Consider the following 26197-nt stretch of genomic DNA (forward strand, 5'->3'; position numbering starts at 1 on the left):
ATAAATGATCTCAAAATGTATTAAAATTTTAAATATAGGAATACCTAAGCCTGGCCAGTGTGGCTCAGTGGTTGAGCATCGACCCATGCACCAAGAGGTTGCTGGTTCAATTCCCAGGCAGGCCACATGCCCAGGTTGTGGGCCCGATCCCCAGTGGGGGGCATGCAGGAGGCAGCATATCGATGTTCTCTCTTATCGATATTTCCATCTCTCTCTCTCCCTTCCTCTCTCTCTAACATCAATAAAGAAAAAAAATTAAAAGAAAGAATACCTAAAATCATGAAACACCTAAAAAAAAAAAGCATAGGAAAAAAAATATCCTTGACATGGATCTTGGCAATAATATTTTGTAAATCACACCTAAAACAAAAGTAACAACATAAACAAGTGGAGCTACATTAAATGAAAAATCTCCCACACAGCAAAATAAACCATCAACAAAATGAAAAGACAATCTATGGAATGTGAAAAAAAAAATTTACAAGCCATATCTGTGATAAGGGCTTAATATCCAGAATTCATACAACTCTCTCTCTCTCTCTCCTCTCTCTCTCTCTCTCTCTCTCTCTCTCTCTCTCTCTATATATATATATATATATATATATATATATATATATATATATATATAAATCAGCAAAGGACCTCAATAGACATTTCTCCCTAAAGGTATATGCAAGTACAAGTACATGAAAAGATACTTATTAAGAAGATGCAAATGAAAACCACAATGAGATATCACCTTAATTTGTTAGAATGGCCATCATCAGAAATACAACAGATAACAAATGTCAGCATGGATGTGGAGAAAGGAACCCTTGTGCACTGTTGGTGGGACTGGAAATTGGTACAGCCACTATAAAAAATAAGGTGGAGGATCCTTAAAAATTTAAAATATAACAAACATATTATCCAGCAATTCTACTTCTGGAACTATATCCAAAAAAACCAAAAACACTAACTTGAAAATCTGTCTGCACCTTTATGTTTATATCAGTATCATTTACAATAGCCCAGACATGGAATCAATGGATGAATGAATAAAGATATAGTGGCGCGCGCGCGCACACACACACACAGAGGAATATTATTCAACATAAAAAATGAGGAAATTCAATCATTTGTAATACCATGAGTAGACCTTGACGGCATTATGCTAAGTGAAATAAGTCAGACAAAGACAAATACTGTTTGATCTGTATGCTGTCATTTATTTGTGGAATCTGAAAAAAGTCTTATGTAAAAAGACATCAGAATTGTGGTTACTAGAGGTGGAGGTGGAGGAATTTGAGGAAGGTGGTCAAATGGTACAAACTTCCAGTTGTAAGACGAGTAATTAGGGATGTAATGTACAACATGATGGCTATAGTTTACAGCGCTATATGATACATGGGAAAGTTTTTAAGAGAGTAAATCCTAAGAGTTCTCACCAAAGGGAAAAAGACTTTTTCTTTCCTCTTTCTTTTCTTTTTATTGTATTTATATGACTAGGTGGATGTTAGCTGAACCTATTGTGATAATCATTTCACAATATATAAATCAAACCATCATATTGTATGCTTTAAACTTAAAGATTAATGTGTGTCAATTATTTCTCAATAAAATGGAGGAAAGTTTGAAAAATTAAAAATAATTAAGGTAAAGACTATATTTTTATTATTAAGAAATCTAACAAATAAAATTCTGTTCAAAATAATAATAAAAAGATTGTTTTGGGGGATTACATGTTATTGATGAGTGATGCAAATGACAGCAATGTTATAAGGAGCAGGAGGGAGGAATTGGAAATACACTGCTATGAGTCACTTGCACTACACATGAAGGGTAATAGTGTTATTTGAAAGTGGGCTTAGATAAGTTTGAAATGGTGGTGGTGGTGGTGGGATGCAAAGGCCAGGGCTTAATTTTAAAAAATGTAATTAAATAATGAGTATAATAAATATGATGAAAGAAGAGGATAAAAAATCATAAAGTGCTCACTTACAAGAGAAAGTAACAAAAGTGTAGAAAACAAGATTTAAAAAAAGAAAGAGAATGAATAGAAAACACTAACAAATATGATAGCTTCTTATCCACTTATTGGTAACCATTTTAAATATGATTGACCTAAATACACCAATTAAAGACATAAACTATCCCATGTGCTCAAGTGACCTGGGACTTTTTTTTTAAATTAATTTTTGTTACAGATGTTTCTCCTTTTTCCCGCACTGATTCCCCCCTCCCTCTCCCTCCCTGCCCTTTCCCCAGTTTGTTGTCCATGTCCATTGTTCATGCACACATGCATATAAGTTCTGTGGTTTATCTCTTTCCCACCACCCCCCTATTTAGGGGACTGTCAGTCTGGATCCCACTTCCGCGTCTCTGGGACTACCCCCTTCCTCATACTGTTATGTTCATTATATTCCACAAATAAGTGAGATCATATGAAACTTGTCCTTCTCTGTTTGGCTTGTTTCACTCAGGATGATACTTTCCAGGTCCCTCCATGTAGTCTCAAAGGATAAGAGGTCTTTCTTACAGCTGCGTAGTACTCCATTGTGTATATGTACCACTGCTTTTTTAGCCATTCGTCTACTGATGGACACTTGGGCTGTTTCCAGATCTTAGCTATTGTAAATAGTGCTGCTACAAACATGGGGGTACATATATTCTTTGTGATTGGTGTTTTAGGCTTCTTAGGGTATATTCCTAGAAGTGGCATCACTGGGTCAAATGGAAGTTCAATTTTTGATTTTTTGAGGAAACACCATATTGTTTTCCATAGTGGCTGCACCAGTCTGCATTCCCACCAGCAGTGTACTAGAGTTTCCTTTTCTCCACACCCTCGCCAACACTTGTTTGATGATTTGTTGATGGCGGCCATTCTGACAGGTGTGAGGTGATACCTCATTGTTGTTTTAATTTGCATCTCTCTGATGATTAGTGATGATGAGCATTTCTTCATATGTTTCTTAGCCATTTGTATGTCCTGTTTGGAGAGGTGTCTATTTAGTTCCTCTGCCCATTTTTTAATTGGATTCTTTGTCTTCCTTTTGTGGAGTTGTATGAGCACTCTATATGTACTGGAAATTAACCCCTTATCTGATACATCATTGGCAATTATGCTCTCCCATATAGTGGGTAGCCTTTCCATTTTGATGATTGTATCTTTCGCTGTGCAGAAGCATTTGAGTTTGATGTAGTCCCATGTGTTCATTTTCTCCTTTGTTTCTATTGCCTTAGGTGATGTGTCAGTAAAAATTCTGCTGCGTATGATGTCTGACATTTTGTTGCCTACAGTCTCTTCTAGGATTTTTATGGATTCATTAGTTACATTTAAGTCTTTTATCCATTTTGAGTTTATTCTCATGTAGGGTGTAAGTTGATGGTCTAGGTTCATTTTTCTCCAAGTAGCTGTCCAATTTTCCCAGCACCATTTATTAAAGAGGCTGTGCTTACTCCACTGTATGCTCTTGCCACCTTTGTCAAATATTACTTGAGCATATTGCCTTGGGTTCATTTCTGGGTTCTCTGTTCTGTTCCACTGGTCTGTATGCCTGTTCTTGTGCCAGTACCAGGCTGTTTTGATTACAGTGGCTTTGTAGTATAACCTGAAATCTGGTATTGTGATCCGTCCAACTTTGTTCTTCCTTTTCAAGATTGCCGTGGGTATTCGAGGCCTTTTTTGGTTCCATATGAACTTTTGAAATAATTGTTCTAATTCTGTGAAGTATGCCATTGGTATTTTGATGGGGATTGCGTTGAATCTATAGATTGCTTTGGGTAATATGGACATTTTAGTGATGTTAATTCTCCCAATCCATGAACAGGGTATGTGCTTCCACTTTTCTATATCTTCCTCTATTTCTTTTTTTCAATGACCTGTAGTTTTCTGCGAATAGGTCCTTTATTTCTTTGGTTAAGTTTATTCCTAGGTATCTTAATTTTTTTGCCGCAATGGTAAAAGGGATTTTTTGCTTAGTTTCTCTTTCTGTGAGTTCATCATTGGTGTATAAGAATGCCATCGATTTCTTGACATTAATTTTGTATCCTGCTACTTTGCCAAATTCATTTATTAAGTCTAGTAAACTTTTGATGGAGTCTTTGGGGTTTTCTATGTATAGTGTCATGTCATCTGCAAATAATGACAATTTCACTTTCTCCTTTCCAATTTGGATCCCTTTTATTTTTTCTTCCTGTCTGATTGCTGTGGCTAAGACTTCCAGTACTAAGTTAAATAGGAGTGGCGAAAGTGGGCATCCTTGCCTTGTTCCTGTTCTTAAGGGAAATGCTTTTATTTTTTGCCCATTGAGGATGATGTTGTCTGTAGGTCTTTATTATGTCTAGATATGATTCCTCTATTCCCATACTGCTGAGCGTTTTTATCAGAAATGGATGCTGGATTTTGTCGGAGGCTTTTTCAGCATCTATTAACATTATCATGTGGTTTTTATTCTTCATTTTATTTATGTGGTGTATCACGTTTATTGATGTGCGAATATTGTACCAGCCTTACATCCCTGGGATGAATCCCACTTGGTCATGGTGGATAAATTTTTTTTGGTGTATTACCGGATCCGATTTGCTAGTATTTTTTTCAGGATTTTGGCATCTATGTTCATCAGGGATATTGGCTTGTAGTTTTCTTTCTTTGTTGTGTCTTTTTCTGGTTTTGGAATTAGAATTATGCTGTCTTCATAAAACGAGTTTGGAAGTCTTCCTTCTTGAATTTTTTGAAATAGTTTGTGGAGAATGGGTATTAGTTCTTCTTTGAATGTTCGGTAAAACTCCCCCGTGAAGCCATCCGGGCCTGGGCTTTTGTTTGCTGGGAGAGTCTTGAATACATCTTCAATTTCTTCTGTTGTTATTGGTCTGTTCAAGTTTTCTATCTCTTCCAGATCTAGTTTTGGGAGACTATGTGTTTCTAGAAATTTGTCCATTTTCTTAGATTGTCGAATGTGTTGCCATATAATTGTTCATAGTAGTTGTTAACGATCTTTTGTATTCTGTTGTGTCAGTTGTTATCTCTCCTCTTTCATTTCTGATTCTGTGTATTTGGGTTCTCTCTCTTTGCTTCTTGTTGAGTCTAGCTAAGGTGACCTGGGATCTTGATGCCTTTGCCATTACTTAAGTGCAACATATGTCTTATATAATCATGTATCAAGCAAGAAAGAAAACAATACAAACCAAGTATAATCATGTCAACTGTCAGAGTAGTTAGCAAAATAAGACTGAACTCCATGTTATCTATATGTAACTCACTTTATTTTATTTTATTTCATATTTTTCATCACCATTTATCCCCTCTATGGCCTCTTCCACCTCCACAAACACCCTCCCCTGACACAATCTCCACACTGTTGTCCATGTCCATGCGTCCTCTCTCTTTTTCTTTTTTTCTTTTTTGCTCAATCCCTCTACCTTCTCAACACCCTTACCCTCCCTCACCCCATAACCACCACCAGAGCCGTCTGCCTGCTTTCTATGTATGGGTCACTTTATTTTCTTAAAAAAATTTTTCTTTATTGATTTTAGAGAGAGAGAGAGTTAAACATCAATGAGAAAGAACATCGATTGGCCACCTCCTGCATGCCCTTCACTGGAGATTGGGCCCACAACCTAGGCATGTGTCCTGACCAGGAATCAAACCAGCAACCTATTTGTGCACGGTTTGACGCTCAACCACTGAGACACACAGGCTGGGCATGTATGGGTCACTTTGAATATAAAAGCACATATTGATTAAAAGTAAAGAATTAGATAAATATATGCTGTCCTAATACTAATCAAAAAAAGCAAGATTAGCTATAGTAATTTCAGACAAAAATGAGTTTCAAAGCAAGGAAGATTCTTAGCTTAATAGGGGCATTACATAATGATAAAGAGTTCAGTTCTTCAAGAAGACTATAACAAGCCTTAATGTGGTTGCTCCTGTTAACAGAGTGTCAAACTATATAAGGCAAAAACTGATAGAACTTTCAGGAAAAGTGGATGAATCCACAGTTCATTTTGGAGATTTCAATACTCATCTATTGGTAATGGACATATCCAGTAAGCAAAAAGTCAGGAAGGGTGTAATTGGACTAATTAGCACATCAACAGAAAAATGTGCATTCTTCTTAAATTCATGTGGATATTTCACCAAGATAGACCGTATTCTGGGCCATAAAATATACCTTAACAAATTTAAAAAATTAAAATTATACAAAGTATGGTCTCAGCCACAATGGAATAAAACTAAAAAGTAATAACAGAAAGAGAGCTGGAATATCCAAAAATACTTGGGGATTAAACAGCATATGTCTAAGTAAAATGTGTCACAGAAGAAATCTTAAGACTATCTCTAAGTAAATAAAAATAAAAATGTCTTATCAAAATTTGTGGGATGCAGGAAAAACAGCACTTAGAAATTTATAGCATTGGATGAATATGTTAAAAACAAAAAGAGATAAAATCAACAATCTAAGCTTCTATTTTAGGAAACTAAAGAAGAAAACAAGGAAATTAAATCCAAAGCAGAAGAAAATAATAAAAATTAGTGTAGAGATCAATGAAGTTGAAAATAGGAAATCAGTAGAGAAAATCAATGAAAGCAAAAGCTGGTTCTTTGAAATGATTAATAAGGTTGATAAAGCTCTATCCTGGCTAACTAAGAAAAAGAGAAAATATAATTACAAATACCAGAAATGAAATAGGGGCCATCACTGCTGATGCCATGGGCATTAAAAGGATAATAAAGGATAATCAAGTCTGTGCCCACAAATTTGATAACCTGATGAAATGGACCACTTTCTTGAAAGATATAATCTATACATATTCATACAATAAGAATTTGATAGTCTGCACAGGCCTATGCCTATTTAAAAAATCAAATCAATAAAATAGGAAGCACCAGATCCAGATGGCTTCATTGGTAAACTCTACCAAACATTTAAGGAAGAAATATACCAATTTTTTATATTCTTTTCCAGAAAATAGAAGCAGGGGAAATACTTTCTGTATCATTCTATAATGCCAGCATTACCCATTTACCAAAACCAAACAAAGACATTACAAGTAAAAGAAATTATAGTCCAATATTTTTTATGAGCATACCTGCAAAAATCCTCAACAAAATATTAAGTCAAATCCAGCATTGTAGAAAAAGAATTATATACCATAAAGAAGTGGGATTTATTCTAGGTGTACAAGGCTGGCTCAACATTTGGAAATTATTTAATGTAATGTGTCACATCAGCAGGCTAAAGAAGAAAAATATGCCTCTAACCATAGATGCAGAAAAAAAGATGTTTCAAATAAAATTACCTCTTACTAAAAACTCTCACAAAAATAAAAATGAAGGGGAACTTCCTCAACTTGATAAAGGACATCAAACAAAAAAATTCTATTGCTAACATCACACTTAATTGTGAAAAACTGCGTTTTTCCTCTAAGATCAGGAACATCAAGGATGCCTCCTCTCATCACATGTATCATCATTGTACTGGAAATCCTAGCTAATACAATATGACAAGCAAAGGACATAGAAGGTATATATACAAACACAGAAAGAATTGTCTTTATTCAAAGATGACATGATTGTGTAAAAATATCCAAAAGATTTGACAAAAATTTCCTGGAACTAAAAACCATATGGCATGGTTGTTAATAAATATATATTGCTTTCCTACATACCAGAAATGAAAAAGTGTTATTTGTGATTAAAAATGCACACCCATTGAAAATTAGCAACAAAAAATGAAATGCTTAGGTATAAACATGACAAAATACTATTTATAAGATCTTTAGAAAAAAATACTACAAACTCTGATAAATCAAATAGTATTTACGTAAATGGAGAAATAGTCTATATTTATGTATATGAAAATACAATATCACTAAGAAGTTAGTTCTTTTTTTTTTTTTTTTTTTTTTTAGTTCTTCCTAGTTTGATCTATGCATTTGATGCGATCATAATCAAAATCCAGGTAGGTTGTTTTGTACATATCAACAAACTGATTCTAAAGTTTATATGGAAAACAAAAAACTCACAATAACCAACACAACAAAGTTGGTCAATTGGTCCTACCCTACTTCAAGATTTACTATAAACTGCAGTAGTCAAGATAATAGGTTAGTGTGGTATTGGAGAAAGTAGACAAATAGATCATTATAACAGAATGGCAAGCCCAGAAATAAATCCATACAAATGTAGTAAACTAATATTTAATTAAGGAACAGAGGCAATTAAATGGAAAATTATCATCTTTTCAATAACTCACATGAGATCATCTACTTACCTGCATTGCATGCAAAAAATAAAATGAATCTAGACACAGGCCTTACCCTCTTAACTCAATTTGTATCATGAACCTCAATGTAAATTTGAAAATTCTAGAACTATTAGAAGATAACATCAGAGAAAATCTAAGTGATCTTGGGTTTCGTAATGAGTTTTTAGATACAACCCCAAATGTGTGATCCTTAAAAAGTGATAAATAGGACTTACACATTCAAAATTTAAAAATTTAAACTCTTCTGGGGAATATGTTGTTAAGAAAATTAAAAACACCAGTGACAGTGTGGGCAAAAATCTTTGTGAAACATAGACTTGATAAAGGACTGATAGAAAATTTACAAAAAACTCTTAAAAATTACCACTAACAAAGTTTATTTAAACCCAATTAAAGATTAACCAAAGACCTGAACAGACAGACACCTCAGCAAATAAGACATTCAGATGGAAAATAAGCATATGAAAACATGTTCAACATCATATGTTGTTAGTTCATTTCAGATTAAAATAATTTACCTCTACACACCTTTTGGAATGGCTAAAATTCAAAACTCCTTCAACACCAATTGCTCATAAAGATATGGAGCTACAAGAATTCTCATTTATTGCTGATGGGAATGCAAAATGGTATAGCCACATTGTAAAACGTGTTGGCCATTTCCCACAAAGCAAAATATAGTCTCCCTGAATTATCCAAATGAATTGAAAACTTATGTCTACACAAAAATTTATGACCAGATTTTATAGCAACTTTATTCATAATTGCTAAAAGTTAGAAACAATGATATTTTTCAATAGGTGAATGAGTTAACAAATGGTGGTACATCCATTCCTTGGAACAGTAGCTTAAAAAAAAATCAAATAAGCTATGAAGACTTGAAAAGACTTGGATTAATCTTAAGGGCATTTTGTTAAGTGAAACAAAGCTAGGCTGAAAAGACTAGTGTATGACTCTACCTATAGCATTCAGGAGAAGGCAAATGCCCAGGGACAGTAAAAGCCAAGGGTAAGAGAGGAGGGATTAATAGGTGGAGCACATAGAATTTTAAAGCATTGAAATTATTTCTATGTGATATGGTAATGGTACATACATGATATTATGCATTTGTGAAGAGCTGTAGCATGTGCGACACAATGAACCATAATGCAAACTATAAACTGTATTTAGTAATACTGTATCAACACTGACTCACCAACAGTAGCAAAAGTACCCCACTATTACAGACATTAATAACAGGGGAAACTGCTGATGGAGAGGAAGTATACAGAAAGCCTGTAATTTCTGCTCATTTTTTTGTAAATCTAAAACTTCTTTAAAAATAAACCCTACTGATTTTTTTAAATGGTGGTGAACATTTACCATATCCCCCAAAACAGGGTTATAGAAGTAGATTCCAGAGAGAGACGTGGACAGACAAGAATGAACATTGAGGTGAATTAAAACTGTAGAGAGCTGCAAATAGCCCAGCAGGACCAGAGTACAGCATACATAGAGGAATAAATTGAGAGATCCAAGCTAGAAAAGTAATCTCATATGAAACCAAAGACCTTATATATTTTATTCTGGAGTCAGGAAATAGCCACGAAAGATCTTAAAATTGACTTGGAAAGGCCAATGAAACAGCATAGGAACACCAACCCAGCACAATGGAATTGGCATCTGACATTCGGAATGGCAAGATATTACAGAGGTCAATATGACTTGGAAATTGAATGAATATGTTATTTTAGAGGGAGGATTAAAGCATTACTGAAGTTTTTAGCCTTTATGGCTAGGAGGAAGTGGTGTGATGAACTTACATAAAAGTTATAGGACTCGTTGACAGGAAAGAGATGACCCATTTTAGTTATTTTAAAAAGAATTTGTTTTCATTACCATACATAAAAAGTCTCTGTACATTTCTGGCATTTGACTAAATGAGCCAAATTGCTGGCGTGTTGTGTACTATTGATGACCCTCAATTTAATGTTTTCATCTTTGGGAAAAGGTTGACTTATATAATTCAATATTTGCATATACTTTGCATGTGTAACTCAAGTGGTCACTGTTAAAGTGTCCTGTAATGTAAATATTAGCTTGAGTATAGGATATTATAGTCAAATGACGGTTAGTGATTGCAAGTCATGATCTGAGAGTGTGACTTTTAAGTCCTTCATGGTCATTTGAAATGTTTGATGAATTCGATTTTAAAACTGTCAATGAGCTGTTAAATTCTGTTTGTAGTTTGCATTTAGTTTGCATGCCAATTGAACTTTAAGTAGGCATATGCCTTGATACAGCCAGATGGTGTCTGGATGTTGCTGAAAATCTTTGGAGAATAAGGAAAAATTATTACACTGTTAAGGAAAGTGTAAATTGAACAAAGGCTTATTTAAGTATTTGAGCAGTAAAGGGATGCACTGATGGCTACTTTTCATCTACAATTTGATCAATTTGCTACTAAAACATTGAGTACACCAAGAATTGAAGTCTATAAATACCTTAGGTTTGTGGTGATTGAGAGCCTTAGATAGAACCGTGAATAGGTCATTGATGTTTGCTAGTGTTGAGCATGAAGTGAAGGTTTTAGGGGAAAGATAAACAGTAATTGATTTAATGTATGTAATGGGATACGCCATCATTATACTAAAGCTGTATGATGAGAAAAGTATAAAATGCATATGCATCTAAGTAATTTTAGAAGGCTAACTGAAAATAAACTTCTAGTTTAATAGGTGCAGAAGGACTTTTCAAATTCATTGTTTGCACAGTGTTGAGGCTTCTCTGACAAATTAATAATCACAGGCGAAATGATTTGTAATTGAAAAATTTGCTTTGGTAGATTGCGCCTAAAAATGATTTATAGATAGTTTTGTAGATGGAGCCATAAGTGAAGTGATAGGGGGGAAGTTTAAAATACTTTATTAATACTTTCTTGGAATTTGGACCCATAGGGAGTACAGAGTATGCCCCACTTTTGGATTCCGCACAGAATTTAAGTTTCTAGCTATTATTTTAATCTTTGTGTAATTCTGATAGCAGTGCATTTTGTGACTGTCTCTATCAGAAATATTGCTGATTGTATTTATTTAGGAGTTCTTTAATTGGGATGCTCACTTTAGTGTTGTATGATGCCTGTCATATCTGAAAGTGTCTTTTTTTTTTTACACATTGTGTTTCCCTTGAATTTTATTTTTGTTAATGGCTTTAATTCAGCCATCATTGTTGAACCCAGGAGATGTAATTCAAATCAGTTAACATTATTTTTCCCTTCTATCCTCCTTTTGGTCCCAAATATATGAGTTTTGAGTCTTTGTCTATATTACTGTTATGTTGATTAAGGAATGAGGTTTAGTGGGGCTCTGAATATGCTTCCTATAGATTCATTGTTGTTCACTTGCTGTTGTAATATGGGAAGCAAAAAAAAAATTAGGGGATAGCAAAGAGGAAAAGGGGATATTATTAATAGTTGATAATTATGTGTAGAACCAACATAAACATGGCCCATTGTAGAATCTATGTAATCTGTAATAATTTAGGAAAATTAAAGGCAAGGATGTTTTAGAACATCTGTTAAAGATTACCAGCTTCTGGGCTTCTGTCCAAAAGAATGCAAGTTGAAGTAATAGTTTAAAATACATTGTAAAGTCCTGTGGTTGACTTACTATAGCCATGTTAACATCCATGGTGTTAAGCTAACTTTTCCTAGCCTCTGGTCAAAGCTGTTTCCTCACAAATCCCAAACAGCACAAGTTGTAACTAGGCAACTCTTTTAATTTGTTACATTTTTCATTATGACATATCTGTGGCTACCACAAGTGTAAATGTGGATAATTCTTGAGAGATATTCTTTAAGACATTTAAAATGTGTGAAAATTATTTCATCTTGCATAAGAAAGGAAACAGAATTCTAGACCCTACTCAAAAATATTTGAAATTGGTGTTAAACTAGAAAACAGGTTGATATTTGAGAGGGGAGTTATTCCTTATTGACAAAGGCTTCAAATTGGAGCTATAAGCATTCATTTTAAATATATATTACTACAGGGTGGGACATAGTCCAAGTCTTAATTTCTTCAATAATTTGGAGTCTAGAGAATCTACATCCTGTCTTACTAGCACCACTATTATGTCTCTTAAAGAAACTGTTAGGCTAGAAATGATAAACACACCAACATATTATAATGATGTTTGGTTTAAAGATTTTTGTTTGTTTTTATGGATAAAAAGATTGCATCTTGCCCTGGCCATTGTGGCTCAGTTGGTTGGGCATTGTCCTGTGCACCGAGGGGTTGCTGGTTCGATTCCCGGTTGGGGCACATTCCCAGGTTGTGGGCTCAATCCCGAGTGGAGGGGTGTGTAGGAGGCAGGTAATTGATGTTTCTTTCTCTCTCTCATCCCTGCTCCCTTCCTCTCTCTCTAAAAATTAATAAAAATATTTAAAAAAATGATTGCACCTATACTTTGAGAGTGAGAGCAAGAAAAAGGAATATTGATAAATAATAGTATGTGGAATAGATAATTTTAAAAATTATAAACAATATTAAATTCCATAGGTAATATTAATTGCCCAAAGAGATATTATAATATAATAAAAGTTGATTTTTTTAGAAATCCAAGAAGATAAATTTACTTTTTTATTTGCATCAATTTTTCATGTGATTTCCCCTTGTCAAAATAATTTTACAAATGTAATAATTTAACATGCACTGTCTCTTTTAGGACTGGATCTGCCATTTATGATGATGCCTCATCCTCTACTTCCAGTCAGCTTACCTCCTGCATCAGTTGCCATGGCAATGAATCAGATGAACCATCTAAATACTATTGCCAACATGGCTGCTGCAGCCCAGATTCACAGCCCACTCTCTAGAGCTGGGGCCTCTGTTATAAAGGTAAGAATCATAATTTAGAAGAAGACAGAGGTGTTAATTACATATACATTTTGATAAAGTATTAGCAATACTACTGAGTCTTCAGTAAAAACAAAAACTCATTGGCTCAGTTATTTAGCATACAGTATTGATGAGTTTGATTTATGATTAGGCTTGCTGAGGTGTTTTTTGTTTGTTGCTTTATTGTTGCTCTTTGTTTTCATTCCATGATCACAGAGCTCACTTTTAATTCTAGCTTCCTGTCTTTCAATGAGAACAGTGTTTGGGAGGCGTGGCCAGACTAATGACAGAGAAATGTATGCAAAAACCATTCACATTGCTGGAGTGAAACAAAGTACACACTGTATATCTTGTTGGTGTTTGAAAGGCAGTTGTGGGGTACATACCATACAGGCCTTGTAATCAGAAAGACCTGAGTTTCAATTCTGATTCTGCCACTTAAGAACTGAATGACCTTAGATATGATATTTAACCTGCCTGAACTTATTTCCTCAACTGCAAAATAAAGGTCATAGAAATAATCTATCCTTCTTATGTAATTGGCTATCTGAAGATAATATGAGTAAAATAGAGTTTAAAAACTGTGAAACATTAAGCAAATATTTATGATAATTTAGAGCATTATCATTATCACGATGAAGATACTATTTTTCAAAATTTTATGACCACTGGGTAATAAAACAAATAATATTTTATAATCCCTCCTGTTCCCTATTAGTTTGGCACATGGCCTCTCTGCCATCTTACCAAGTACACATAAACTAACCCTTTAAATATATTTTTTCTTCTGGTGAGGAGATAATGTAAGGACATATAAGAGCAAAAGTTATAGTTAAACACAGCAACCCATTTATTTGATTCTTTATTACTTTATTTATTCAACATATACTTTATCCTTAATATGTGCATGTAATATTGGGCAACATAGGAAATATATAAATAAGACATAGTCCTGGACTTCTGGGAATCACAAACTAAATGTGAGACAAAGAACAAATACCCATGTAAGTTGCACTACTAAGACATACTGTGATGAATAGAATAGAGAATCACCAAGTAGATAGGAATTTAGAGGAGGGAGACAGCATACCTAGCTTGGAGAAGAGAAAGGGCAGAAGACCACAAAAGGCATTACAGTTGATGGATTTGAGATGGGCCTTGCATTATTGATATCATTGTAATAGATGCACATGGAAGTGAGAGACGGTAAGGCACAAGAAATTTGAGATTCTGGATATTTTGCTTCAATTTTAAATGAGCTTCCAGTGCTGGGGACTTCTAAAACAATGAAGCAATTGTATAACAACTTTGCAGGAAAGGAAAATAAAAATTTATAAATTTATGTTAAACTCTATTCCTATAGCTAAGTAGTAGTAGGATTCCAACCCTCAGTCTATCCTAGCTAATTGGAGCTTTGTTGTTTGAATATTTGATCAGAGTATAAACCAAGAATCAGAATTGTCCGTGAGGAAAAAAACAAAACAAAACATCCACAAACATTATTTAAAAGATGGAATAAGTTTCCAGTGATTTTCAAACTCGCTGGCTACTGAGTATGTGACCCCACACAAAACTGGGAAACTCTATTCAAAATCAAAGTGTGGTTTAATGGAATTGCTATACCTGCTTGGAAATGATGACAAAACACTCTCAATAGAGGCATGTTTATGGCTCTTCAAAAGTACATTCATTTAGTTTTCTTAATGAATATTGACTCAGACTGAATCAGCTACATTTTGGTTGAATATTTGGGACTTTTGATTGCTTTGAGAAGAATTTACAGCAAAGAGGCCTTGGGATTGCGGCTCATGACTAGGATAACCATTGCTGCTGATGATGGAAAGGGAAAAGATCATTCTCTTCTCCTTAAATAATCCAAATATTTTCAGTATATTAAAACAATATAACTATATTTTTTGTTTATTATTGATTAGTCTATTTTACATGCAAGCTTTTATTTATTTTTCTTTTTTTAAATTTTTTAATTTAATTTATTTTTTTCTTTTCTTATTTTTTTTAATTAATCCATTTATTTATTTTTGTTACAGACATTTCTCCTTTTCCCCCCACTGACTACCCCCTCCCCCTCATTCCCCGCTTTGTCCCCAGCTTTGTTGTCCATGTCCACTGTTCATGCATACATACATATAAGTTCTGTGGTTTATCTCTCCCCCCCAACCCCGTCTTCTGGGGAATGTCAGTCTGTACCCCACTTTCACGTCTCTGGGACTACCCCAATTCCTTAGACTGTTATATTCATTATATTCCACAAATAAGTGAGATCGTGTGGTATTTCCCTTTTTCTGCTTGGCTTGTTTCACTTAGGATAATACTTTCCAGGTATAAGAGATGTTTTTTTCTTACAGCTGCATAGTACTCCATTGTGTATATGCACCACAGATTTTAATCCATTCATCTACTGATGGACACTTGGGCTGTTTCCAGATCTTAGCTATGGTAAATAGTGCTGCTATGAACATGGGGGTACATATATTCTTTCTGATTGGTGTTTCAGGTTTCTTAGGGTATATTCCTAGAAGTGGGGCCCCCATCAACAAATCATCAAACAACAAGTGTTGGCAAGGGTGTGGAGAAAAGGGGACTCTAGTACTCTTCTGGAGGGAATGCAGACTGGTGCAGCTACTATGGAAAACAATATGGTGTTACCTCAAAAAATTAAAAATTGAACTACATGCAAGCTTTTAAAAGGAAAGACAGAACCTTCATGAACATAAAATTGGATGCTGTTTTTTAAAGTTGGCATTTGATCACTTGTTAAGTCCTTCCAATTACACATATATGCTGAAGAAAATGGAATCTTCTTTCATTTGTTTTTTAAAATTTATTTTTATTGTTAAAAGGATTGTAGATGTTCCTTCTATGTTCCCCCATTGACACCCTCCTCTCCACTCCCCCCACATCTTCCCCTCATTATTGTCTGTGTTCATTGGTTATGCATATATGTATATAAGTTCTTTGGTTTATCTCTTCCCTCGAGGTTTGTCAGTCTGCTCCCTACTGCCATGTCTCTGGATCTATTTTGTTCATCAGTTTATTTTGTTCATGAGATTCCACATATAAGTGAGATCATGTCATACTTGTCTTTGACTGGCTTACTTCACTTAGCATAATACTTTCCAGGTCCCTCCATGCTGTCTCAAAGGGTCAGAAACCCTTCTTTCTTATAGCCGCATAGTATTCATTGTGTATATGTACCGCCATTTTTTTATCCATTCATCTACTGATGGACACTTGGGCTGTTTCCAGATCTTAGCTATTGTAAATAGTGCTGCTATGAACATAGGGGCACATCTATTCTTTCTGATTGGTGTTTCAGGCTTCTTAGGTTGTATTCCTGGAAGTGGGATCACTGGCTCAAATGGCAGTTCCATTTCTAATTTTCTGAGGAAACCCCATACCACTTTCCATAGTGGCTGCACGAGTCTGCATTCCCACCAGCAGTGTACTAGAGTCCCCTTTTCACCACACCCTCATCAACACTTGTTGTTTGATGATTCGTTGATGGCGGCCATTCTGGCAGGTGTGAGGTGATACCTCACAGTTGTTTTAATTTGCATCTCTCTGATGATTAGTAATGTTGAACATTTTTTCATATGTCTCTTTACCATTTGTATGTCCTCTTTGGAGAAGTGTCTATTCAGGCACTCTTCCCATTTTTTAATTGGATTGTTTATCTTCCTGGTGTTGAGTTGTAAGAGTACTTTATGTATTTTGGAAATTAATCCCTTATCCCATGTATCATTGTCAAATATGTTCTCCCATACAGTGGGTTCCCTTTTAATTTTGATGCTGGTTTCTTTTGCTGTGCAGATGCTTTTTAGAAACGTTTAATTTTGATGTAGTCCCATTTGTTTATTTTTTCCTTCGTTTATCTTGCCCTAAACGATGTACCAGTGAAAATTCTGCTCCCTGAGATGTCTGAGATTTTGCAGCCTACAGTTTCCTCTAAGATTTTTGTGGTTTCATGACTTACATTTAAGTCTTTCATCAATTTTGAGTTTATTCTTGTGTATGGTGCAAATTGGTGGTTTAGCTTCATGTGTTTGCACATGCCTATCCAATTATTCCAATACCCCTTATTAAAGACAATGTCTTTACTCCATTGTATACTCTTGCTCTTAAATCACCTTTCTCAAATATTAATTGAATGCGATGGCTTGGGTAGATTTCTAGGTTCTCAGTTCTATTTAATTGATCAATATGTTTGTTCCTGTGCCAGTACCAGGCTGTTTTGATCACAGTGGTTTTGTAGTATAATTTGATATCTGATATTGTGATTTCTCCTACTTTGTTCTTCTTTCTCAAGATGCTGTGGCTATTTGGAGTGCTTTTTTTGTTTGTTTTTTGTTTTGTTTTTTTTGGTTCTATATAAACTTTTGAAGTATTAGCTCTAGATCTGTAAAATAAGTCCATGCTATTTTACTAGGGATTGTATTGAATCTATAGATTGCTTTGGGGAGTACGGACATTTTAATGATGTTGATTCTTCCAATCCATGAACAAACATGGTATATGCTTCCACTTTTTTTTTTTTATAACTTTCTCTATTTCTTTTTCTAATGTCGTGTAGTTTTTTGAGAATGAATCTTTTACCTCTTTGGTTCATATTTTTCACAAGTATCTTATTTTTTGTTGTTGCAATGGAAAATAGTATATATATATATTTTTTTAGTTTCTTTTTCTGGGAATTCATTGTTGGTGTATAAAAATGCCATCGATTTCTGGATATTAATACTTACCCTGCTGTTTTGCCAAATTAATTTATTAAATCTAGTAGATTTTTAATGGAGTCTTTAGGGTTTTCTCTATACAGTATCATGTCATTTGTGAATAATGACAGTTTCACTTCCTCCTTTCCAATTTGGATGGCTTTTATTTTTTCTTCCTGTCTGATCACTGTGGCTAAGACTTCCAGTACTATGTTGAATAACAGTGGTGAAAGCAGACATCCCTGTCTTGTTCCTGTTTTTACAGAAAACACTTTTAGTTTTGGCCCATTGAGTATCATGTTGTCTGTAGTTCTGTCACATGTGGCCTTTATATGATAAATAGAGGATATCAAATTAATGAATGACTGGCTATATAAGCCATAATTAATTTTCAGCAGTTAGCATTTCTGATCAAAGGGACTGGGAACAACTATTTTAATGTTTCTCTGCTTAAATTTTTCTTTCTGCAAAACAGATATCACTTTCTTTATACATTGTCTCTATGTTTGCATTTCTTTCTATTGAGTGTACATTAGAAAACTGGTTAGGTTAATCTATAAACCATGCTAACTCTTCATTTTAATTCAGGTAAGCCGATTTTACATTTGATAACAAGCAATTTCAAACAAATTTTTATTTTTTTTATTTTTTATTTTTTAGAGAGAGAGAGAGAGAGAGAGGATGGGAGATAGAAACATTGATGTGAGAGAGAAACATTGATTAGTTGCTTCCTGCACACTCCCTATTGGGGATCGAGCCTGCAACCTGGACATGTGCCCTGACTGGGAGTTGAACGGGGTCCTCTCAGTTCATGGGACGATGCTCAATCCACTGAGCCGCACTGGCCAGGCAACAAGAAAAATTTTTTAACAACTAATTGAAGCCACCTATATCTGGCTAAAGATGTATGTGTCCATCTGTATTTTCTATTTTTTCATCCATTGAGTTCCTATATTAGTGAGATATTTTTAAAAGAAATAATATATCTGCTTATTCTTGAATAAATTTCTCCACCTCCATGGATGTAAATAATTAATAGTGAATCTTAGGTACATAAAACATACCTACTACAACAACATTGTTCAATATGGTCACCACTAACCACATGTGGCTATTTCAATTTAAATTGATTAAATAAAATAAACACTTCATTTCCTCAGTTGCAACTAACCACATTTCTTTTGTTTTTTTTACTTTATTTTTATTGTTGACACTATTAGAGATGTACCCACCCCACCCCTCCTTTGGCCACCTCCACCCAGCCCCTTCCCCCCTTCCATCTGGCCATTCCCTCTGTTGTCTGTGTCTATGGATTGTGCTTATATGTTCTTTGGGTAATCCCTTTACCTATTTCATCCACATTTCAAGTGCTCAATAGCCACATGTTTCTGATGACTACTGTACAGCACAGTATAGAACATTTGCATTATTGCAGAAAATATTATTGGGCAGACATATTCTAGAGCATTAATTAGGGTGGGTGAAAAGTCCAGAAACACTAGTAATCTTTGGGGGAAAATGATAATACAGATTTAAAAATCAGAAAGTGTATTACAATTGGTCTTGCAGTTGGCCAGAAAGGATAGTTATTGCTGAATATTGTCTGACTTTATCATTATTACCATAATTTTCTGTTAGAGAACAATGAGCAAGAACATGGAATCCACAGATTCAGCAAAGGCTTAATATGAGGAAAGGACTGCGTTCCATTACTTTATCAGAAACATAAAAATTAAACAGATACCATTCCAACCTCACCCCCACACCCCAATAGAATTTATAGAATTGTGTACTGTTTCTGGCTAGAACCATCATTGTTTGTTAGCTAAGTAAGGTACATTAAGAAGCAGATTTCATTAGAGGCAATTTGGTATATGGGTAATAACAAGGGCTCTGAAGTCAGGGTGTCTGCCTGTATTTGAATCCTGGTTTCACCCTGCTTTTTTTATGTGACTTTAAACAAGTTAATTAACCTACCTATATCTCAATTTGCCTCATTTCCCAATTAAATGGGAATAATAACTGTACTTTCATTATAGTGTTCATGTGAGACTAAATGAGAACACTGTTCATTATCTAGTAAATACTCAGTGCATATTAACTAATATTATATTATGTTTTATACTCAAGAATCCATAAAGAAATAATAATAAGTAGAATCCAATACCATAGTTAAGAGTTATCCTGAGAAAGAAATAACTTCCCCTACATACATTCCTCTGTGTAACTTCTTAGTACCAGGACCAAGAGTTCCCCCACTAGGTGCATATTCAGGTAATGGGCCCATCTTTTAGAGAGTGTTCATTTACCTATAATGAATGTGTTGATCTCATTGCCCCTAAAGAAGGGTTAGAGATCTGCTGAGGAATGAAAATGGGTGTCCATTGTATAATCAAAATTGATCTGACTTGAATTTTATTTTAAATTATCATTGAATATTTACATATCAATTATTTTGTCTTCAGTTTGAACTATGAGGATCTATATGCCCTATGAAAACAACCATAGGTGCCCTGGCCAGTTTGGCTCAGCGGTTAGAGCGTCGACCTGCGGTCCTGAGAGACCCGGGTTCGGTTCCCGCTAAGGGTGCGTACCTCGGTTGCAGTTCGTCCCCGGCCCTGGTCGGTCGTGCGGGTGGCAGCCACTCGATGTGTTCCTTTCACATCGATGTTTCTCTCTCTCTCTCTGTTCTTCTCTCTCCCTCCCACTCTACCTGAACAAAAAAATGAGAAAATGTCCTCGGGTGAGGATAAAAAATAAAAAAATAAAAAAAAAAAAGAAAATAACCATAGGCATTTCTTCCGTCTCCAATAGGAACATTAAGCATTCGATAAGTGTTTGTTGCATAAATGAATGAAAACTAATGATTCATTGGATATTAAACTTTGGGGAGTATTTCCAACATAAATGATCATTAGTAATGCAGACTTTAATTATAAAACTTGAAAAGACATTGCAAGTTGCAAACAAATATTTTTGTTTTGTTTTTTTCTTGTTTGTGTTCTTTTTTTTTTCTTTTTGCCAGAAGCTAGTTTGGGAATATTGATACGCGAGGCACATCGTCTTTAGTTCTGGCTCAGATCCCTTTACTGTTGGCTAAGCTATTAGCATTTGTAGCTAATAACTAATATAGCTAAAATATGAATTAGAAATTGCATTATGATCATTAGGTTGGCAAGGCTATACATCCTTCAGTTATACCACTGAATGTGTCACAATACTGAGAGCACAATATTAACACACATGACAGGTATGAAAACCTATTTCCAATTTGACATTTCGGTATCTTATAATACATTTTTTTCTATATTTGTAGAAACTTTGTAATATCATTGTGCCATAGTTTTCTCCGGTAACAAATTTAAGAAATTTAAGTAGAAAGCATGTGGCTGTTTCCCAATACCATCTGATTAGCTGTGTTTTTTGTTTGCCCGAGCAGCTGGCAATTAATGAATTGATAGGAAATGGTCACAAGGCAGTGGCATTAGCATGTGAACATCTGGTATTAAAATTAGTCAATGCAGAGACTTTTTCTGTGATAATTCAAATTCACTGAAAAATTACTAGTTGAGTCTTATTATAAATGCTCTGTGGAAAGACTACACTATTATCTTTCAGAACATGAGGTGAAGATTCATTGAATGAGAACCTAGGGCCGTGTGTGTGTGTGTGTGTGTGTGTGTGTGTGTGTGTTTGGGTGGGTGGCAGAGGTCCAAGTCCACAACATAATTTGGTAGTCATGCATTTTCCCAGCGAACTATTCATTCTTCCACTTGAGGGTATTTACATGCTATGAGCAGATACTATGCCTCATTCCCTTAACTCTCTTCCAGAACAAGTCTATGACATTGAAAGGGTGAGAGTGTCCTTTCTCCAAATGTCCATAGGTCACAGATAGGGTGTGCCTATGATTTTGGACTGTTTCATGGTTACATGTTCCAGCCCCATCCCCAATGTGTCTATTTCTTCTAAATTCATGAAAACATTGCCATATCCATCTATGTTAACTTAAATACGATTGTAAATTGGTGATTGTGGAACACACACTAATTCTTAAACTGATTCATAAAGATCTATAATGTGTCATGCTTACCATAATATTCAGAGATACTGAACTTGGACATCAAATTCTTCCTCAAATTTAGTAGTAAACCAAGTTATCAAGAACAATTAATAAACGTTTTGTTTTCCTGTCCCTGATTTTATTATTAAAGTCTGTCAAGTTCCAATGTGTTGTGTTTCTGCAGAACTCTGGTGACAGTACAGAAGGAACACATCAATTAAATATGAAATATCAAGACAAATGCATGAATAAAATATCTAGCATTCAGATAAACTTCCAAAAGCCACTCCTCAGCACCGAAATGCCATTAAATCCTTTAGGACCTCATTAATAGATTAACATTTGGAAGAGTAATTACAGTGAGAGTTGAATCCCAATTAAATAAAAATAAGAAGACAAATTATGTAATACATAATTTGTCTTCTTATTTTTATTTAATTCCTACTGAATGCTTAAAAAATCAATATAATAAAATATCAGAGGCAACAATTTATTATTGAGATGGTAGCTAGTAAGACAACTACACATGTATATATACATATAAACACATTTAATATGCATAAATTAGTACTTCATAAGTTCTGTGTTTACTGCCATAGTTCCAAGGATTTAAGGAATGCACTGAGTTGAAATGAAGTATCTCCATGAGTTGATACTTTAGTGCCAGTAAACAAAGTCTTAAATGAAATGGACTCTGTTAAACCTTGTATAAAACTGAATTTTCTAAGTACTTACCTTACTCTTTACTAAGATTCAAATGTACTTTCAAATTATTTGAACCTCTCCTTGGACCATTTGTGATATCCCCCAAAAAGGAAATAGTATGACAGAAGAAGGGATATCATGTAGTAATTAATAATAATTTCTATAAGATCTTTCTCTTTAGGCATGAACCTTGAGCTATGTAAGTATATGCTAGAATCTGATATTTCATTGAGTAAGTACGTATCAATTTTGGAAATCTTCCTCCTCCACTACTTGGAATCTGGAGAAGACATCTGCTATGTTTCAGATGAATGACAGCTGTTTTCAATGGGGTGTGGATAAAATACATGAAGAGTAACAGGATTGTAAAAGTCATAAATGCCAAATAAAATGAAGTCATCAATGAGTAAAAATGATTGGGGTTTTATACACGGGCAGGCAAAAGTAAGGTTACAGTAATGAGTACGCAAAATGCAGAGTTTGTTCTTGTATTAGTATCTATTATCTACTGCATTGTTTTCCATATATACAGCTGTAAACCTGCTTTTACCCATCCCTGTATTTGCAATTTTCCTTTTTAAATGCTCTTATTGATTTGTTGCAGATACTGTTAACTCTGTATTTGGCAAATGGTGAGGACATTATCACTTGTGTTCTCATTTGTAATAAAACAGATTAACTTGCTGTGAAATTTTAACTAGGCTGAGACACAACAGTAGCCACCTAATGAACCGAAACACATTGCAGTTAAGTGGCTAAATAGATGCATACTGATTACAGGGCTGAAAAATGGATCTGTTTACTTGCAAAGAAGAAAATGTTCATAGAACTATTCATTATTTTCGGAGAAATTACACATTACCAGTTCCACATAGAATTTAAAAACCCACCTGATTCTTAATCAGTATAAGGCACTCTATCTAATGTGGTGAAAAAAAGCCTCACCTTTGCAATGCGTTAGGAAAACAATAACAATGAACTGAATGTTGATTGAAATTGGAAAAACGCAGACTACAAAATCTTAAAGCAGAAATATTACTTCATAGAAAACGTTATGACCACTCTAAATCATGTTTTCAAAGTTAGTTTATTGTTTCACCTAATATGCTGTTCAAAATGTCAGAGAAGGAGTTTATTTGCATTGACATTATTTTAGCATATGATAATTTTAAATATTTTTGGATCCCTCTTTATAGCATTGATTTTTTTCATTATTCATAGAATTTTTCTTTTCATGTAGATGTTCTTCCAATTTTTTAAACATTCAAGATGAGCTTTCACATAGTGTAATAAAAAAGAGGACATATCACTGTCAGCTGGGTTCTCTTGCTTTTCCAAACCATCAACTTTATGAATCACTCAAAATGTTTCCATTTTTATTATGCCAGTGTATACTGTGGTGTGTGTGATTCCTGTTTGCCACTACACATTGATTTTGTTTGTTCAGTTCTATTTTTGCTCAGTGACTGCTGTACTCTGTCCCTATCCATCCATTCAAAGGTCCATTAGAGATCAATGTAGTTCACTCAATTACTTATTTTTCCAGCAAATTTCCAATGTTATAATTCAAAGACAAATACTGAATGTGCTACACTGTATGCACATATTTTGGCATAGGATAATTGAAACTATACAACAGTGAAGGGCAAAAAATTAATTTTGATTTCATATGTAAAATTACTTGCATTGGTGTGTGTGTGTGTGTACATGTGTGTACCCATACTATTTAGAGAATATATTTTTAATCATGTCAATTGAGGCTGAAATTCATAACTGACAAACTAGTCTTTTCAAAAAGTAAATGATGCTATATAATGGCTGTCTATATCTTGCTATTCACACCCATACCATTCCTCCAAAATACACATTTGTTTTTAAAAAGAACTTGATTCTTTTCTTCTTTAAAGTATAACATATATTTACAATTACAGTAGCTTCCCCTTACCCATGGGGCTTCTGTTCCAAGACCCTCAATAGATGCCTGAAATTGCAGATAGTACTAGACTCTACCTGTACCATAGTTTTTCCTATAAGTATATATGATGCAGTTTAATTTCTAAATTAGGTACTGTGAGAGATTAATAACAATAACTAATGGTAATATAGATCAATTGTATAATAATATAGATCAATTGTAACAATATACTATAATGAAAGTTATGGGAATATGGCCATATTAAGTAAAAGAAGAGTTTCTTGAACACGAGCACTGCGATGCCATGACAGTGGATGTGACAACTGAGATGGCTGCTGAGTGACTAACAGGCGAGTTGCTAATGGGATGGATACCCTGGACAAAGGCATGAGTCAAGTCCTGGGCACAAAAGAGTGGGACAGGGAGATGTCATCATGCTACTCAGAATGGCACACAATGGAAAACTTATGAATCATTTATTTCTGGGATGTTCCATCTAATATTTTTGGACTGTGGTTTCCTGTGGGTAACTGAAACCTCAGAGAGTGAAAGTGAGAAAAAATGATGAACTAGTGTATCAGTATTTAATTAGTATATAATACTGCAGCTAATATACTCAAAGTCTACTACTCATTTCATCAAAAGTAGCAACTGTTACCTGCTAAACAATAATATTTGAAAAAATTTAAAAATGAACATACTACATTGACGACCGTTTTAGTTTTTTATTGCTGCTGTAAAACTTATGACAAATTTAGTGGCTTAAAACAATACACATTTATTATCTTACAGTTCTGTAGGTAAGATGTCTGACACTGGTATCACTGAACTAAAATCAAGGTGCTGGAAGATCTACATTTCTTTCTGTAGCTTCTGGGGAACAATCTGTTTCCTTGCCTTTTCCACCTTCTAGAAACCACCCACATTTCTGGGCTCATGGTTCCCTTCCTCCATCTTCAAAGCCAGCAAGGTTGCATCTCTCTGATCATTTTTCTATAATCATATTACCTTCTGACCTCCCCTTTCTGCCTCCAAGATAACACAGGGTAACTTCTCTATCTCAAAGTTCTAAATTACATCTGAAAAGTTCATTTTGCCATGTAAGTTATAGGGTTAGGGTTAGTGTTGTTAATATATTCACAGGTTTCAGCTATTAGCATGTAGACTAGACATTTGGGGGTCCCTATTCCGCCTGCTACAATGACAGACATTGCAAAATATTAACTTCTACTAATGAAATAACCTTGAACTCTCATGCTATTCCTTTTGCATCAAAATTTTTAATTTATGTTTTTTACTAAATTTGTTGGGGTGGCATTGGTTAATAGAATCATATAGGCTTCTAGTGTACATTTCTATGATATAAGATCTGTATATTGCACTGTGTGCTCACCACCCAAAGTCAAATCATCATCCATCACCATATATTAGGCCCCCTCCATCCCCCATCACCCCTCTCACACCCTCCCCTCTGATAACCACCACACTGTTTTGTGTCCATCATTTTGTTTCATATCCCAGAAATGAGTGAAATCATATAGTTCTTAGCTTTTTCTGACTGACTTATTTCACTTAGCACAATATTCTCAAGATCCATCCATGTTGTCATAAATGGAAGTATTTTGTCTTTTCTTAATGCTGAGTAGTAATCCATT

General features: G+C 34.5%; 1 protein-coding gene across 2 annotated transcripts in view; it reads left to right on the plus strand.

The window, feature by feature from the left end:
• Window positions 1-26197, plus strand: part of DACH2 (dachshund family transcription factor 2) — a 563669-nt gene that overhangs the window by 450315 nt on the left and 87157 nt on the right. For both annotated transcript variants that reach the window (XM_036271613.1, XM_036271612.1), the window contains one exon: window positions 12957-13129. In XM_036271613.1, the coding sequence (XP_036127506.1) occupies window positions 12957-13129 (173 nt within the window). The remainder of the gene's footprint in view (window positions 1-12956; window positions 13130-26197) is intronic.

Source organism: Molossus molossus, unplaced genomic scaffold, assembly GCF_014108415.1.
Source record: "Molossus molossus isolate mMolMol1 unplaced genomic scaffold, mMolMol1.p scaffold_m16_p_2, whole genome shotgun sequence".
In the NCBI taxonomy this organism is placed as follows: domain Eukaryota; kingdom Metazoa; phylum Chordata; class Mammalia; order Chiroptera; family Molossidae; genus Molossus; species Molossus molossus.